The sequence below is a fragment of the Rhinolophus sinicus genome, linkage group LG18 (genome assembly GCF_036562045.2).
Source record: "Rhinolophus sinicus isolate RSC01 linkage group LG18, ASM3656204v1, whole genome shotgun sequence".
NCBI classification, from domain to species: domain Eukaryota; kingdom Metazoa; phylum Chordata; class Mammalia; order Chiroptera; family Rhinolophidae; genus Rhinolophus; species Rhinolophus sinicus.
Genome location: NC_133767.1, coordinates 16,063,159 through 16,081,995, shown reverse-complemented (window position 1 = coordinate 16,081,995; position 18,837 = coordinate 16,063,159). Strand labels below are relative to the sequence as shown.

The window sequence follows — 18,837 nt, the reverse complement described above, 5'->3', positions numbered from 1 at the left end:
TCGCTTTAATTTCCATTTCCCTAGAGGCTATTGATACTGACTCGAATCCTTTTAAGTCTATTGAAATTTGTTTTATGGTCCAGAATATAGTCTGACGTGGTAAATATTGCTTGAAAGGAACGTGTATTCTACTTTTGTTGGCTGGAGTTGTCTGTAATTGATCGTTAGGTTGAGGTGCTTGATAATCGTGGTGGTTGTCACAGCAAGGGGCAGAAATGGGGGTAATTTCTCCCTGGGCGGTGCTGCACTCTCAGCACGATTTCTGCAGCCCTGCTTCTGTAGTTGGAGTTAATTAACTGTGGTGTGAGAACTTGTTACGGTCTCTTCTCTTGCAGATTAGGTCTCCTCCTCTGTAGCAGACGCAATATAACTTGTTAGGAACTTTCTCATATGGCGGGAACCAGCTTCTCCATCCATCTGTACCTGGTTGCAGAGGGGGTGTTTCTCCTATGATGTTTCTGTAACTTGCTGTGTTGTTTGCTGGAGGGGGGGCTAGCTTGCTTTCACGGCTCTGGGGTATGTCTCTTGGCGTGGTTTTCTGGCTCTGCTGATTTTCCAAGAAAAGGCAGGTTCTTATTTTTCAGTCTTAATTGTTTGTTTCTGAAAGCTTGTGAGTGGAGGCCTGTGGGCTTGGATAACTGGAACCATCCCCAAACCATTGACTGCGTGGAAGTTGGTTTATTCTCCAAAGAAAGTGTCAAGTGGACTTTCTAATGTATACACTTTGATTCAGCCTTGCTCATTCTCACATGGTAACATATAAAGGGCCTACTCCCAGTTAGTTATTTGTTTCAAAAGCATTGGGTTAATGTTTCAGAATGAATGACTTGGTACTTTGTGTTCAATTCCTGGTACTTTGAGTTCACTTAAAATTCTTAGGAATCTTAAGGACAGATTGGCCATTACAGATTCCAGGTTAGATAACTGCGTACCCAGCAAGATGCTCACAAGACATCATGTGCTTTAGAATTGAAGGCTTTGGTGAGGTAAGGAGGGAGGCATTCAGTTATTTCAAGAAGTCAGCTGATGAGTAACTCTGAGCCCAGTGTCTCCAACACCTAGAGCCCTGGGGTGGAGGGACGGAGGCTGCCGTCTTCTTCGTGTTGTGGAGGGAGAAGAAGGAGAGTCTCTCTCTGACTCCAGAATCCTGGACTCTTAGGATCAGTCAGCCTGAGCTGGTCCCGTCCCAGTCTGGCTTTTCTGTTGCTCATGGTCAACAAATGATGGTGAGAGAGCTGAACTTGGCAGCACCTGCCACCCTGCTCAGCACCGTGGAGGCCCTGAGGGGTGTTTGCGGATGAAGGGGTTTGGCCTCAGCCAGGGCTCATGCCCATCGCAGCCCTAGCTCTGATTCTCCACCTAGGAAACACCCTGCCTACACCCTAAATATTCTGATGCCAAAACCCTCCTACCCTTGGGGTTTCCTGTATGGACCTTCCCTCCTTTTGTGGTCAAAAGTCAGCTCTTCCTGGCTAAATATCTCATCCGTTTGTCCCCTCTCCCTTCCCATGATCTTTCCTTTCTTCTTGCTCTTCTTTGCTCTTTTTCTCTCTTCTCCTCTCTCTCTCTCTCTCTCTCTCTCTCTCTCTCTCTCTCTCTCAAGTTTTCATTATGGAAAAATTCAAGTCTATCCAGAAGTAGAAGAACAGTGTAATGCTTCCCCGGGACCCCTCCGCCCCCCCAGCCGCAGCAACTCCTGTCCTGGCCAGTCGGTTATGTATGTGTAACCATGTATGTGCCTTAGCCCCAGAGTTTTGAAATATCTCTAAACATTTTAGTAAGTATCAAAAAAGCAATGTGCTTTTATAAATTACTAACATATCATTATCACACCTACAAAAATGAACAACAGTTCCTTAATATAAAATATTCATTCGATTTTCAGTATCCAGCATCAGTATTCAAATTTCTAATTATTTTATAAATGTGATTTTTAAAAAACAATTTATTTGAACCAGGATCCAAAAAAGTCCTTACATGGCAGTAGGTTGACATGTCTCCTGGGTCTCTTAATAAAGGTTTCCTTTCCTTTTTTTTTTCCCCTTGAAAATAGCAGGTCACTTATCTGACTCTTTCAAGGCCTTTCAAGGGTTTTGCTGATTATATCCCTGTGATGTTGTTGAAACATGTGACTTTGATCATCGTATTTCCTGTAAATTAGTAGTTGGATTCAGGTTCGATTGAGGTGGTGTCACACACTTGCGTCAGGAGGCACCTGGGGTCTGGTTGTCTGTCTCTCTGTGTCCTCAGGAGGCACTGAGGGTCATTGATTATGTCCACTGCTTCATGAAGGACTGCAGGATGGTACATTCTAATCCCATGGTTCCTGCTTCGTTTATTGGCTGGGTCGCTCCTTAAAGAACCCTGCCCCTCATGACCACCATTGCTCGCCCTGAGTTGCAGTTTGTATGGGAAAGGCAGGCTAACTGCTTGATTCTTTCCCTTTATTTAGTAGTTTTCATAATGATAAATTGGTTCACTAGTATCCTCCAATAATGACTAGTTACTTTTTTACCATAATTTATGCCTTCCTGGGTTGAAATGCGTTTGGTGTGTTCCAGTCCATTGCATGTATCATTCTCATCAGCTCTCATATTGTCTTATTTTTGGCTGTGAAAGCCTCTTTAGATTGGCTCCTGAGTTCTTTGACGTGACCTAATGAAGTCTTTGATAGCGTCTTTGCTTTCAGGTATTACAAGCTGTTCCAGGCTCAACGTGCACATTTCCTGGCATTTCTCCAAGGGTCCTTGTTCCTTTTAATGGGAAATGGAGTTTCAATCCACAACTTAGGGACTACGGGGGCTCACTGTTGATTGGACAGAATTAGAAGATATTTGTTTTATTCTTCATATATCGTGAGTGATTCCTCATAGGGATACTTAAAATTCCAAGTCAGGATTATGGGGTGTTTGTCTACTCGTTTCAGTTTTGTAGCATTTTCTCCTTTTTCAATCATGTGGAGGACCCCAATTCTCAACAACACTTAGAACGATGGAATTAGAATATTCCTTATTACTTAGTGTTGCTGCTGAAAAGGTTAATGATAGTCTAATTTTCTTTTATAAAGTCACTTCATTTTTACATAGCTATTCAAAAGAATTTGTTTTCCTTTAAAGTCCAAGAAATTCACCAGATTAAGTCTTGGAGTAGGTCTTTTGGGGTCGGGAGTTGATATTCTTAGGTACCCAATGTGTTCTTTCAATAATGTAATTTTTATTTATTTATTTATTTTTTTTTTTAGGGAAATTCTCTTAAATACAGTTTTAGTATTTGTTCTGTACCTTTGCTTTGGTCTTTCTTCTCAGGGACTTGTTATCCATTCTAATATGTCTTTGCCTCACTTCAATATTTATCACTTTCTCCTGAATCCTTTTTATCTCTTTATTCATTTATTTTTAAGAGCGTTGTTGAAGTATAATTTATACGCCATAAAATTCACCCGCTGTAAGTGTACAAATCAACGAATTCTAGTAAATTTATAGAACTATGCAGTCATCACCGCAGCCTAATTTTAAACTATTCCCACACTTCCAAAAAGATCCCTCGTGCTGTTTGCCGTCAGTCCCACTTCCACCCCATGATTCCCAGGCAACCACTGATCTTTGTGTCTCTATAGATTTTTCTTTCATGAAAATGTCCTATAAATGAAAGAATATAATTTGTAGTCTTTTACGTCTGGCTTTTTTACTTAGCAGAATGTTTCTGAGGTTCATTCATGTTGTAGCGTGTCAGTATTTCATTCCTTGTGGTGGCTGAACGACAGTCTGCTGTATAGGTGGACCACGTCTTGTTTATCCTTTCCTCGGATGATGGACATTTGGGTTGCTTTGGCTCTTTTGCTGTTACGGTTAATCTTGCTTGTTGTGCATATTTGCATACCCGTCTTTGTTTGGACCTGTTTTCCTTCCGTTTGGGTCGATATCTAAGAGTGGAGTTGCTGTGTTGTATGTATGGTAAGCTTATGTTTAACTTTTCAGGTAACTGCCAAATGATTTCCAAATTAGCCAGACCATTTCACGTTCCTCCTAGTGGTGTATGAGGTTCCAGGTTTTCCACATCCTTGCCAACCTTGGTATTGTCAGTAGTTTTGATTATAGCTGCTCCAGCGAGTGACATCTATCTCCTCGTGGTTTTAGTTTGCATTTTCCTAAGGACTCTTGAGCATCTTTTCATATGCTTATCAGCCGTTTGTATGTCCTGTTTGAATCTTTTTAAAATAACTGTTTAAATCTTTTGGCCACTTAAAAAAAGTATGTTTTTTGTCTTGGTACATTGTGAGATTTCTTTATGCATTCTAGATAGAAGTCCTTTATCAGATATGATTTACAAATATATATATTTTTTATTAATTTCAGGTGCACAAAACAATTTTCTCTCAGTCTGTGTTTTGCCTTTTAATTTCACTAATGGTGTCTTTTGAAGTACAAGTTTGACATTTTGATGAAATCCAGTTTATACTTAGAAATATACATGTATCTTCTTTCTGAAGAGTTTCATTCTCCGTAACACTCGTGTGAATTATCCTACTCACTCTTTTTGATTTGTTTTTTTTTTTTTAGATTTTATTGGGGAAGGGGAACAGGACTTTATTGGGGAACAGTGTGTACTTCCAGGACTTTTCTCCAAGTCAAGTTGTTGTCCTTTCAGTCTTAGTTGTGGAGGGTTCTGTTCAGCTTCAAGTTGTTGTTCTTTCAGTCTTAGTTGTGGAGGGCGCAGCTCAGCTCCAGGTCCAGTTGCCGTTTCTAGTTGCCGTTTCTAGTTGCCGTTTCTAGTTGCCGTTTCTAGTTGCAGGGGGCACAGCCCACCATCCCTTGCGGGAGTCAAGGAATTGAACTGGCAACCTTGTGGTTGAGAGCCCACTGGCCCATGTGGGAATCGAACCGGCAGCCTTCGGAGTTAGGAGCATGGAGCTCTAACCGCCTGAGCCACCGGGCCGGCCCCCTCTTTTTGATTTGTGATATGCAAGGTCTACTTATCGAAGATATTTTTACTAAGGACTCTGCACGGCTGTGAGAATGGATGGGTGGGTCTGTGCTGTGTATAATAGTCTAGGTACTGTCTACAATAATACCTAACACATCAACACTGATGATCTTTCTCCACAAGAAGCGTAGCTATTGGCTTTTGAGATCAGGATCGTGTTCCATGACTCGTGGTCCTATGTGCAACGGGCGCCCTCTCCCCAGGGAACCGCCCGTTCTCTGGTTGGAGCCGTTGGTGGCCTTTGGGTCAGAGGAAGCAATGACTTACTTTCAGCACCACACCTCGCAAGTGGGCTCCTTCTCTGAATGTGCGTGATACACCCCCCCGCCCCCCCCCCCAATTTGGAAAAGGCTTGGGTAACATATTCTCACTTGGCCGTTGCAGGTGAAGGACTTAACGAAATACTTGGATCCCAGTGGGCTCGGCGTGATCAGTTTCGAAGACTTCTACCGCGGGATCGCAGCGATCAGGAACGGAGGTCAGTCATGCCCACGGCGTGCTTCCCTCCCCCTCCGCCACCCCTTCCCAAGGACCCCCCTCCGCAGGCTCCTTCTGTTGAGCTTAACATCTTCCCTTCTCTTGGAAGCCCCTGCAGTGTCCCCGGTTTCAGGATGCCTTCTCTCCTTTCTGGTGCTCTGCTCCTCACACACCCTGTCTTCCAGGACTGACGGACTCAGCTCCCTATCCATAACGTTAGAAAGCTACTGCCGTTTCCCCCAAAGGGTTTTTAATGACAACTGTCAAACATACTGAAATAACAAGAGACTTACGCAGTGAATCCCCATCTGTATATCTGTCATCTGTGTTCTACAGACAGCATTTTACTGTATCTGCGTTACCCACCCATCCTCCTGTCTGTCCAGCAATCCAGTCTCTTTTCTCTAATGGGATGCCTTTCAAATGAGTAGACTTCCCTACTCTTCCCTAAATACTTCAGCATGTGTAGCATTCATCAGTACCTAGAGCTCAGTATTTGTTTGCAGTCGTTTTTGAGTAAAAATTTACCTACAGTGGAATGCACAAATATTATGTGTGCCACTCTGTGAATGTTTTTTCCACGTCCTTCCATGTGCACCCCTCCCTCCAACTCCGGTTCAAGCCATTGTTTCTCAGTCTAGTGTAGGACACAGCTCCCTGGCCCATGTGGGTATTATGAGCCTTGCGCTCCCCCTGGCTGAGGCATTTGGTTGCCAGTCGTGGGTCGGCTGCTCACGGCAGTTCTCGCTGGCTGCTGGCCGCTCACGCTGGCTGCCAGCCACTCATGCTGGCCACCTGCCGCTCATGGCAGCACACAGTAGCCCACAGCAGCTCATGCCAACCTCTGGCTGCTCACAGCAGCCCAGCTCCAGGGAGAGCTGCTGTTCACAATCTTAGCTGTAGAGGGCGCAGCTCACTGCCCCTGTGGGAATCGAGCTGGCGAACTCAGTGTTAGGAGCACAGCGCTCTAACCACCTGAGCCACCAGGCGCCCCATTCTGTGAATTTTGATAAACCCTCTGCCTGGTCATGCAGATCCCTCTCATTGCACATGGTCCCTCATGGCCTTCCACACGCACCTCCCTCCTTTGGCACCTTCTTTGTTGTCGCCATAGATCAGTTTTGCCTCCCGTGGACGTCATGTAAATAACATCATCAGTATGTGCTCTCGCGTCTGGCTTCTCCCTGCATGTGATGTTTCTGAACCTCACCCGTGTTGTTTCCAGTGTCAGGAGCCTGCTGCTCTCTCGTGGGGGAGCGCCCCATCGTCTGCTTGCACCACACGCTCGTCCGCTCCCAGAGATGGACACTTGTTCTGGGCTAGGATAGTTCCAGGTTGGGGCTCTTATGACTAAAGCTTCTAGTGACATTTGTGTCCAAGTCTGTGTAGACACATGTTTTCATGTCCTCGGGGCCTGGTCATGTGCCTACGAGCTTAGATTCTTACAGAGCTGCCAGGCATCCTTCCAAGTGGTTGGACCATTTTGCTCTCTCACCAGTTGCCCATGCCGCCCTCTTCAAATGAAATTCTGAAGCTCTGAGGAAATCCTTCCTTCTCATTCCCCATCTTCAGCCAGGTGGTGTGGGTGGGGGTGATGGTACCCTCCTTTCTGCACCTTGGCAGAGAGAGCGGGGCATAAACAGACTCGGTAGGGCCCGTGGTCATTGTGGGGCTTGGTCGAGGGGCGCCCTTGCAGCTGAGGTCCTACCAGCAGTTGATAGAGTCACCTATCTTGTCTGTCACCTCCCCAAAACTATTGCCCAGCAGTGTCACATAGACGCTGGGTTTCCTAAAACACCCCATCCCAGGTGGCTCTGGGTAGTCCTGTGGATGGAGCCCTGCGTGTTACTGCTTGTTCTTTCTCCTAGTCTGTCCACACACGTGAGCAATGGCACCGCCCGGGGACCCCGTGGTGAGCTGGCAGCGGGGGTGCTGGTGCGTACAAACATGCAAGGAGCGAGGGGACAGTAGGGGAGGGAGGGCTGCTGTCAGTGCCGTGGGTGGACCGAGCTTATGGCCTTATCGGCGGGTCCATGGCATCCGGGATTGAATCCAAAGGGACCGGTTGGAGCTCTAGGCCTTGGACATGACCCTGGTGATCTCCACGCCTGCATCAGGGGGTCGAGACTGGTCTTGTTCGGGTTTGGTGGTCGAGGAGCCCAGATTCTTCTCAAGTTTCAAGCCTGGGAGCAGCCGTGGCAGCTGGGCCGGTGGGAGTGGCAGGAAGGAGCCGTGGGCAGTGGCCAGAGAGAGATGGTGCCGAGGCCGTCCGTCTGTGCTGCTCTGAGGCCCTCGCTGAGCCCGGTCCAGGCTGGAGGCCGCTCTGCTCTGCTGGGCCATGGTTATTAGTGCCGCTGGAGCAAGCTCCTTGTAGGAGTTCCTGGGGGCTTGTGCCCTGGAGTCAGCATGCGCTCCCAGAAAATGGTGACTCAGGCAGCGCAGCCCCGTCCACTGTAATGAAATGCTCCGGCCATTGACCTGCCTGGTACGGGAGGAGAGCTGATTCTGCCTGTCAGGCAGGAGGGGTTGCTGTGCTGGCCCATGCGGTTGTCTCGTGGGTTGCGTGTGTCTTGAAGTTGAGTGACTGAAGGAGCGTGTACATGTCTATCGGTCTGCTGAGAGAAAATGGCCATCTGAGAACGGGCCGTCTCCGAGTCCTGACCTTTCCAAATGATGACCGTCCGCCCCGCTGCCCTGAGACAGGTCCTCTGCCCACGCTCCTCCCTCTTCCTCGCCTTGGCCTGGGCTGTTCCCATCGCAGCCAGGGCACCCTCTGTCCTTCCCAGGGCTTGGCAGAAAGGAGCCCAAGGTGAGGCCCAGGAAGGATTTGGGGCCCTCTGTCTGCCTGAGAGGAGCTGGCCAGTGCTCTGCTGTCTCCATCCAGAGTTCGCTCCAGCCTGCTCTCCCGTTTGGACCTCTCCGGGCTCACCTGGCCTGCTACACCTGGTTCCTACCCCTCCCCCAGGCACCTGGCCCTCTGCATCCTGTGTGTCCAGCACAGCAGCTGCACCTCCTCCTGTTTAGGGGAGCAGCCCAGTGCAGAGGGCAGGGGGCTCTGGACTGGACCTGTGCTCTGAGCCTCCAGGTCAGTTCACCTTGGGAAAGTCCTGTGTCGCTGGTCCCCACACACCATTGAGCCCCACAGGGGTTTTTTGAGTCTCTTTGTTTTTACATTCTATTTAGTAATGTTTCCACTTTGATTTAATCAAAAATAAAACCTCCAGGCCAGTCCTGGAGTTAGCATAGCTGCTCCAGGAAATGGTGCTGTCTTTTCAATGGGAGAACATTCTGGAATAGAAGCATCCCCTGAGGGTGGGGCTTGGTCTCAACATGATGCCACATTGTGGGGTGCATTGCAGGTGTCTTCTCCTCCCCCCACCCTGATTTTAGCCTGCGTAGAGCAGACCTCTGCTCCTGAAGTTAGGCAGTGGGCCCTGGACCCCAGGGGACAGTGTGCTGCTAGGGTATGTGGTTGAGGGGGCAGAGGGATGGGGGCCACGGACAGGGTTGGTGAGGGGGGTGGTCCTGCCAACAATGGGGCAGGGTCCCTGGGTGGGTGACCTGAGGGGAGCACGCTTTGCACGTTGCAGAGCAGCAAGAAGGCCAGTGTGCCTGGTTTGGGCAACCGGGATCGGAAGGTGGGGTAAGGCCAGGCTGTGGGCACTGTGCGAGGACTCGGCCTGTCAGGAGGCCTCATGGTTTGACTCCAGCCCCAGGCTCACCAAGGGGCTGTTGGGTGCAGTTGCCCCTGGGCTCGGTGCCATCAGAGCAAGACCGTCTCTTGGAGTGGGCGTGCGTGCTGGGCGTCCAGCTGACTGCAGCTGGTGTGGGCTTCGGGGAGGCAGTGCTGGTGGGGATACCCCACCCTGTACGTCGGACGTACTGCTGGGCCGACGCAGGGCTGCCGGCTTGACTTGGCTTTTCTTTCGTAATTTGCAATTTTTTTCTGTAATTTGACTTCATCATTTGAACTTTGGTTGGGAAAGGAGAGTGAAAATAAAATTAGAGGCAAAGCAAGTCACAGATAATTTTGAAATTGTTATTACAGCATTTGGAAGAATGGAAAGCACGGTTACCCACACTACATTTCAGCTCAAGTTCACGCTGGGTCTGGCCTCCAGTGTGCCGTCGTAGCCACGCACAGCCTGTCGCGTGTCAGACTTCTGTTCTGCATCTCGCAGCGGCGTAGCAAGTGACACGATGCACTGACCCAGTTTGCAGGGAAAGCGCAAGGAGGTTGTTACTGTCATCACCACAGGCCTTATTTCAGGAATAGAATGAGCTAGAGAGGGAATTGTTACAAATAGGCCATTCGCTGGCTCAGTCCCTCCCCCCAGGCTCGGAAGTGTAAGATAAATGCACATTAAAAATGTCCATTTAATCGAAAAGGGTTTTAGTTCTTATAGAGAAAACTGATGGGAGCATCACATTTAGTTCTCATCAAGATATAAAAACGCCGTGTTCACATCTCCTCACTGTGTGGGGCAAGACCCCGGTGTCACATCCCCACTGTAGGAATCCACGCATGTCCGCGCATCTGAAATGCTGGGTTAAGTTTTGAGGGTTTGAAGTTCTGTGTTTCAATGTTTGGAAGTGCAAGCAAGACTGTTCCCACCTGGGAGAGGGACATAGGCCAAGGACATCTAACCGTTTACAGCATGTGTGACCTCACTGCACTGGGGGCAGGATCCTCCGCCACTTCCTGGCCCAGAAACCAAAGCCTTCCGTCCACAGCAGCCCTCTCCCCCTCAGGAAAAGCACGCGCTGTGGTTCACCTGCACCAAAGCCCCCGGGCCGACAGCCCGGCCAGCGTGGGGACAGTGAGGGCCGATCCAAGGCCGGCACCGCCCACGTCAGGTCCCACTTCCATGCTCGGAGGCTCCTTCAGTCCTGGAGTCTAAGCCACTGAGATATGTAGCCACACTCACAGGGAAAACTAAAAAAACAACAGCAACAGAGGTCCCTGTGATTTTGAAAACAAAAACCACGTAAAGAATTTGGATATAAGGACCTTAGTCACCACTGCTGAGCAGTATTAAATCGGCAAAGGTGTCTCGTCATGAGCTAATGCATAACTGCTTGAATTTGCACACTTGTTGAGGGAAAGCATTTTTATTCTGTTTACATGGAGAGAGAGAGCCTTTAAGAAACTGGACGGAGCGGACACGTGTCCTGCTCTGTGGTGATGGTCGTTCAGTGCCCACCCTTCCTTCCCCGGTTATACGGGCTGCGGTAGTGACTTCAAATCACTGACCCCTCAGAACCAGGCGGGGGGGCATGGCTGTTGGGGGGCAGCATTTTCCCACGTGGTTCAGATGCCAAAGAAGGGCCTCTGGCCAGGCCGGCCGGCCATGACCGCTTAAAGCGCTCCTCCCAGGAGCATCCAGGGACGCTCGCCCTTCCATTCAGCCCTCAGAAGACTCCCCTGCATGTTTTAAATAAGTGCCTGATATTGTATTCGATTATGTGAAACATTGAGTAAGTAAGTGATTTAAGTAGCCGATACATTTTAAATAAGTAAGTACTACTGTGATCTGTTTTCTGCTCACACTTTGACACCTACTGTGTGGGTTTTCCTCACCAAGCAATTCTCCAGTTCTCTGCAGATACCACCTGGGTGTGCCACAGTTTCATTCATTTTGGCACCAACCGCTAAGAGTTAGCACGGCCCTACTTTAGGTGTCCACGTTACCCACACTGTCTGACACGATCCCCTCCTCAGGTTCGAGAATTTGCTGTAATGGCTCATAGAACCCAGGGAAGCACTTCAGTCCTGTCACCAGTTTATTGTAAAGGTTTCAGTGAACAGCCAGGTGAAGGGTCCACAACGCAGGAACTTCGGTCCATGTGGAGTTTGGGATGCACCACCTCCCGACGTGTCGGTGTGCTCACTAACCCCGAAGCACTCCGAACCCCCTCATTTAGGCTTTTTATGGAGGTTCCATTGCACAGACATGATTGATTAAATCATGGGTCATTGATGATTGGCTCAGGCTCCAGCCCCCTCCCCCTCCAAGGATGTGGGGGAGGTGAAAACTTCCAACCATCTCATCACAAGGTCGGTTCCCCTGGCAACCAGCCCCCATCCTTGAAGAGCCACCTCATTGGTTTAAACCCAGGTACAGCTGAAAGGGTTGAATGATACCAGATGCTTCTCTCACCCCATCACGCAGGAAATTCCCAGGGTTTTAGGACTGTGCCAGCAACTGGGGTGAAGACCAAATCAGTGTTTCTTAGGCTCTGACAGTATCACAGTAGTGAGGCAACCTGAGGAAACGAGCCTCTTCACCATCTGCACGTTCTTCGGAAAGTGTTCTACCTGCCCTGGCTGGGAGACTGTGGAAGCCAGTACGTCTTCTTTGTGGGAGTTGGTCATGTTTCAGGAGTCATGTCTCTGTTGCTGCTGTCAGAATTACAGTCTGTCCATCATGAAAAGATTGCTTTTCCTTTAAACCTTTTTTTTATTATAAAGTACAACATTTATTCTAGAAGATAAAGTTAAGCAGAAAACCAGAAAATGAAAACTGCCCGTGAGTCCAGCACCGAGAACGAGGTGTAGTTACTTTGGTGCTTTCATCATACCTACACCTCCCCAAACATGTACAGTTTTTAAAAAAATTAAGCCTGCACGTAACACTTGTTGATGCCCGTGAGCAGTATTACAGAGCTGATACAGAGCTGTTTCTCTTTCATTTACAACGCCGTCCAGCTCTTTTAAGAAACAGTTGCCATTTGGCCTCCATGCTGCCACCTCAGAACCCCGGCACGAAGTGCTGTGTCAGTGGGGACCCGCTTTCCGATCCGAACCACCACATTGCTTGCTTCCCCTGGGTTTCTCACCGCCAGCCCAGGCCCCACTGTGCACTCCCGAACTTTCGCCCTTGACCTGTCTGAATGGCTGGCTTACCTGCTGAGTCTGGTCTTCTCTCCCGCAGACTCCGATGGCCCGCTGTGTGGCGTGGCGCCTGCCCAGGACGAGGAGCCTCAGGCCTGCCCCGATGAGTTCGAGGACTTCGTTACTTTTGAGGCAAGTGGTTTTCCCGGGCGAGCAGAGAGGGGATTGGCCATCACACCTCGTCTTCTGTACACGCCAAGGTCCGCTTCACATAGTGGGCCCCTGGGCGGTTTGCGTAGGAAATGGCCTGAGTGGCAGGGCAGGGCTCGCTGCTGTGGTGCACACTGCTGTGTGTGTGTGGGGGGGACTGTGGTCGGTGGGTGCTGGGCTTTGGGAGGCTTGCGGCTGCAGCAGGTGGTGTGCGGGTGTCGCCTCTGAGTGTTTCACGCCTGAGCTCTTGGCAGGAGGTGGCCCTGGGGGCCTGTTAGTGGAACGACAGGCTGAGTGGTGGGGCTCTCCCTTGATGCTGCCCCCTTCTGCCAGCAGGGGACGTCTTGTGACTTTTTTTTTTTTTTAAAGATTTTATTGGGGGAGGGGAACAGGACTTTATTGGGGAACAGTGCGTACTTCCAGGCCTTTTTTCCAAGTCAAGTTGTTGTCCTTTCAATCTTAGTTGTGGAGGGTGCAGCTCAGCTCCAGGTCCAGTTGCTGTTACTAGTTGCAGGGGGCGCTGCCCACCATCCCTTGCAGGACTCGAGGAATTGAACCGGCAACCTTGTGGTTGAGAGCCCACTGGCCCATGTGGGAATCGAACTGGCAGCCTTCGGAGTTAGGAGCATGGAGCTCTAACCGCCTGAGCCACCGGACCAGCCCAACGTTTTTGTTTTATCAAATTTCAAGCTGTTTTCTGGGTTCAGGGACGTTGGACTAACTCCTCACTGTCCTCTGTGCCCTGCTCCCCTGAAGAAGCCAGGGTTGCTATAGTCACGTAGTGTTGCCTGTAAATGTGGGTGTTTTGTCCTCTGCCAAGGCTTGGGGAAGATCTGTGAGCACAGCCACAGAAGACAGACCACTGTCACTTGTGCCACCAGTTGGTGGGGACAGACACCGGGAGAGCCCAGGTGGCTCCATCTGGAATTGTTTTTTTAAATACGTTAGAAACTCCTGAGTCTTTGAAGAGCTGTGGAGACTCACTTCCTGGCTGCCACTTCTGCCATCACAGACCTCGCCCAGGCCACCTGGGCGTGCTCACCCTTCACAGCCTTGTCCCAAAGTACCAGCCCAGGGCAGGGACCACCCTGCATTATGTCCCCTGTGTTTATTCTGGATGTGACCCGGGGGTGCCCCGACCTGGCATACAGAGGCCAGTACCCCCTGGGCCTTGTACTGACTGCAGGGCACAGAGCGGCCTCAGTGTGCAGAACTCGGCCATGTCAGCTTTCACATGAACTGCTGCCCTCCTGCTATGAAGAGGCTGCTTCTGTGGCCTGAATAGGGCCCAGCCGCCTCTGCAGGGAGATGTGCAAGGCTCTGTGTGGTTGGGCACACCTTGAATTTTGCAGGAATGCAGCTGGGTCAGGGGAGAGCGTTCCTTTCTTGTTTGAAGCACCTGGGGAATTGCTTTCCCAGCAGTGATCTAGGGTCCTGTCACTTGGGGAGTTGGCCCCAGACCCTTATCTCATCTCCAGTGCACATACTTTATCGTCGCTGTCCTTTGTTCCATTCCTCTCTCATTTCTGCTAGGGCATGGTATCTCTTTTTTCATATTTTATGTGTAGGTGGCGTGTGCGTTGAAGGGTGGTCCCCCAAAAGATAGGTCCACCCAGAACCTGTGAACATGACCTCCTTTGGAGAAAGGGTCTTTGCAGACGTGATTCAGTTCAGGGTCTCAAGATGAGATCGTGCTGGGTAGTGCCCTTAGACGAGGAAGAGAGATGACACCCAGGGGAGAAGGCAGTATGAAGACAGGCAGAGGCTGGAGGATGAGGCCACAAACACGGGGCCACCGGGAGCCCACAGACACCAGAAGAAGCCGGGAAGAAGAATTGAACCCTGCTGGCACCTTGATTTCAGACTTTTGGCCTCCAGCCAAAAGAGAGAATACCTTGAGAGAATACATTCCTGTTATTTTTGGCCACCCCGTTTATGCTAATTTGATGTAGCAGCCCCAAGAAACCAATACAGTGTGTTACTCAGGATAGTAAAAGGCATCAACATGTGTTTTTTACTTCAAGTTGCCATGTGGTCCGAGAGGGTGAGCCAGGCAGGAGTGCTGTTTGACCCCGGCCCCTTTTGTCCTCGGCGCGGGTGGCCTCCCCCCATCCCACAGCCCACATGACTGGCCTTCCGCCTCCGTGGTGGTTGGCTCTGGCGGTGTGCCAGCTTCTGCCTCACAGTTGTTGTCTTTGGAAGGCCCGGTGGGAACCTGACGTTTTACAGGGTGTGCAGAAGGAATGCTTCTCAGGTTTTGAGACCTTGAGTTTTGCAAAATGGAAGAAACATTTCTTTTAAAGTGTTTTTGTTATTTAAAAAAAGACTATACCTTATATTTTAGAAGTTTTAGGTTTACTGAAAATGGAGCAGGTGGCACAGTGCGTTCCCATCCCCCCCCCACACACACACTCAGTTCCACCCAGAACCTGTGAACATCGTGCCCTAGTGTGATAACGTTTGTTACAATGATGACCCATTATTGAATCGTCATTAACTCAAATCCATAGTTTCCACTTGGGTTCACCTGGTGATTTACAGTCTGTGGGTTTTAGCAAATGTGCAGGGTCACGTAGCCACCGTTGTCGTATAGTACAGAGTAGTGGCACTGCCCTAAAAATCTGCTGTGCTCCCCTGATTCATCCCCGTCCCCACAAACACCCAGCAACAACTGGTCTTTTACTGTCCCCATCATTTTGCCTTTCCCAGAATGTCACCCTGTTGGATTCACACAGCATGTGGCCTTTGCTGACTGGCTTTCTTTGCTTGGTAATATGGGTGTCAGGTTCCTCCATATTGTTTCATGTTTTTTAAGGTTTTTAGATGCAATGTTTAGGGGAGTGGAACTAGGTACAGAAAGATTGCTTTCCTTTCAAAAAAACGCATGTACATTGTGTAATGTTAACAAGTCTAATAAAAATAGTGGAGAACATGTGTGTTACGTCCAAGTAGCACATTTGGAGGTCCTCTGCCAGCGAGCTTCAGAGATGAGGCAACCTCTTACTGGTTTTCGGGCTGGGCACATGACCCCGTTGGCCAGGGGACCCTGCTGCTCCTGCTGCTCACCTGCCAGGGCTGTTCAGCGGGTCCCGAAACTCCCAGCCTTTCACCAAGCATCCCTTCTGCTTGGCACTTGTAACAGACGCTCCTAGGAGAAAGTTCCCGACGTGGCGTCTCTGAGAAGGGGAAGAGGTGAGGAGGTGACTTCAGGTTTGGCACTGACATTCAGGGAATGAGAAAAAAGCTCAGTCCCTGAGAATCTGAGGAGGGAGTGCTGGAGCCCTACAGGGGGCGATCTGGTGCACCAGGGTTTCTGGGAGAGGATGGGCCAGTCACGGAACTGGCCCGACCAGAGCCAATACGCATTGTCGCTGCTGTGCGTCCTCTGCTCCTCCCCCTCTGCCACTACCAGCACGAGATTAGCGAGCTGCCTTCATAAAATGACAGGGAAACGTGTCTTGTGTGCACACTGTTACCAGAAGGCTAGAGAGGCAAGAACAAAAGGCACTCTGTTTTGAGACCTGTTTGTTGGGAATCCAGCAAGCACACTTCCTGAACTTTGCCCCGTCGCCAGGCCGGCACCACCGAGGTTCAACGGAGCGCGTCTGGGAGCAGGTTAAACTTTTTCCCAGGTGATGGACCTCCAGGGGAACACACGGGGTTTGCAGAAATGCTGGCACGACTTGTCAGTTGAGAAGCGAGTGACCAGTCTGAAGGGAAGGCCCCAGCGCTTCTGATACGATGCGGGGGCCATCTCCAGGAGCACACCCTGCCTGAAGCCGTGTGTGGAGCCAGGCCTTGCCTGCAAGGGTAAGAGGAGGCAGTGCTGGGGCGGGACACCAGCTCACACCGTGCCTGGCCTCAGTTTCCCTCTGAGGGACCCCGGGCAGGGTTGGCCACACCTGCATTCCTCCCTCTGTACGAGGCTTTTTTTGTCTGCATGTCAGCAGATCGTTTGTTAGCTGGTGAAGGTGACTTAACATGTTGCGAAAGTTTCTAAGATGCACTTAGGTTGCCACCTGAGTTCATCTTAACATGTCATTTGTAAACATTCTTAAGGGTGGCAGCACAGACTTGTGAGCTTCGGGGCAGAACTGGGTCCTGTCTGGCAGCAAATATAAATGGATGGACGTGTCTGTGAGCTGCTCTTATGTTTGTCCGGTATGTAACGGGTGCGCGTACACCATGCTCTAAGCTGATTTGGCCTCTCTTGAAAAGCAGGTGTTTACCCACCTGCCCTGGCTGACATGTATTCGGGGCGACCTTGCCCAGTAGATGCTCGCCTCGGGGGCCGCGCAGGTGTGGCAGCACCTGGGAAATGAGCCATCTCTGTCCTCCCGATGGCTTGGCCGTCCCTGGCTTCATCCTGGCTGCTCGCGGAGCCCTTTGGGCCTCTGTCTGTGCCCTCAGGCAGCGTAGGTTGTTCCAGGTTAGAGGCTGTTTACTGCCCGGCACCCCCACCAGGGTGTCTGTAGCTGTGCTGTGGGGACAAGACCTCCATGACCCCTTTGGTTGATAATTTGGGGCGAATTAAGGAGTAAGTACAAACAAAAACCTTTTGTGAAGCGGGGACCGGTGTTCCTCTGCGTGCAGGGGAACGGGTTTGCTTTGGAAAGGAGAGTTGAAGGTGGGGGCGCGTTCGCCCGCCTCTGTTTAGAAGGTGGGGAGGTGCCCAGAATGGAGGCTGTGAGTGCCTGACTTGAAGGACACAGCCAGGTTTGCAGGGTCTGCCTCATTGTTCCCGTGTCAGTGCAGACTGTTTCCACCCGGAGCTCCAAGGGGGCTGTTGGCTGCAGCCCCCGCCTCCGCTGCACGATCCATGGCAGCTCCTTGCAGGTGAAATAAACAGGCCCACGTGCCTGGACCTTCTTGCCTCCCCTGGGGAGAAACACCAGATGGGTGCAGAGTTGATTTGCTCTTAGAGACGCTGAGCTGCCACTGAGGGCTGGGGATCCATGCAGCCCAGGAAAGAGCATCGTGGGTCTGGCAGAGTGCCGGTGGGGTGGCTTTTTAAAAGTTGACCTCAAGAGTCAAGTTCTGTTCCCCACAGGTAACCATTTTTGAGGATCCCCAGTCAGTGTCGGTGGGGGGCCCTCCCTGGCCCTGTGTGGTGAGGATTAGGGTGTGGGCCCTGCTTGCTTCCCAGGTTCGGGGCCTGAGGCTGAGGTTCAGGAGGTCCCTGGGGGAATCGTCCTGCAGAGAAGGAGCCGGGCTCTTGTAGGAGGTTTCAGCTGAACACTGACTAGCGGACTGGTCTTTGTCATTGTCGTTAGAAGTCTGGGGGGTCTTCCTGGTGCCCTTGGGTGATTCTCGGGCAGTAAGTACCCCACGTGAGCGAGCAGTGCCATCGAGGCAGCTGACGAGCAGCCCCCACGGCAGGAATTGGCTGTGGGTTTTGTGCCTGCTCTGTGGTGCTTCCCTCAGGCCAGCTGCTGACGTGCTGGCACCTGCCCAGATCGGACAGCCCGCCTCGGCCTGTGCGGCTCGCAGGTCAAGCACAGCCAGCAGGCGCCTCTTCAAGTGATTTCCGGGTTTCAGATTTGAAAGTGAACGTGGTTGCCTTCGATTCCAAGGAAGGTTGGGCTTTCCCATGGGAGTGTAAGTAACATCATTGAACCCCTGAGGAGGCACATCTCATGTCATTCCCTATTTTATTCTGGCCCAATGAGCCGCTGGCAGGGATTCTACCCGCCAGCGACACGTGAACCCCACAGTCTTTCCGTTTCTGTTTCGGCGCCTTTCGTGGTCTCTCTTGATCCCTATGGTTGCAGCCTGGTGAGATCAGCATTTACACCCTGCCATTTGACAGATGAGACAACAGGGTTCGGAGTGGTTGAGAACCCCAGTCCAGGGTCATATGACTGTGTAGACAGCGGACCAACAATGGACCTCGGTCTCAAAGGCCACACCAGGCTCTCGCCAGCTCTGACAAGGCCCTTCGTGTCTCTTTGATGGGAAAAGTACCCTCGGGGCATAGCCTGGCGAGGCCTCTAGCTGCCCCGAAATGTAGCCGAGAACTGGTGACTTGGTTACCGCAGCCCATCTGAGCACACTTTCCACCTCCCGTGATGGGAGTACAAAGTGCACCTCTCTCCAGTGACTTTCTGAAATCTTACCTGTTTGCAGATCGTTACCCTCAGAATCTTGCAGGCGTGACATGTTGGCTGCTTTTCTTAACCAACACAATTGTGTTTTGATTAAAGTTGAGGGTATCAATTGAAACTGGCCTGTTTCACGATTCTTTCGTTTGAAGTTCTTTTTACAATCCACGAATATTTCCTGCCTGCTGTGCCAGCCCGGTGCTAGGTACTCAGTCCTACAGGTAAAAATAA

General features: G+C 50.6%; 1 protein-coding gene across 3 annotated transcripts in view; it reads left to right on the top strand.

The window, feature by feature from the left end:
* RAB11FIP3 (RAB11 family interacting protein 3) overlaps positions 1–18,837 on the top strand; it is a 71,728-nt gene that overhangs the window by 27,726 nt on the left and 25,165 nt on the right. For all 3 annotated transcript variants that reach the window (XM_019756180.2, XM_074322930.1, XM_074322929.1), the window contains exons 2-3: positions 5,368–5,461; positions 12,396–12,487. In XM_019756180.2, coding sequence (XP_019611739.2) covers positions 5,368–5,461; positions 12,396–12,487 — 186 coding nt within the window. The remainder of the gene's footprint in view (positions 1–5,367; positions 5,462–12,395; positions 12,488–18,837) is intronic.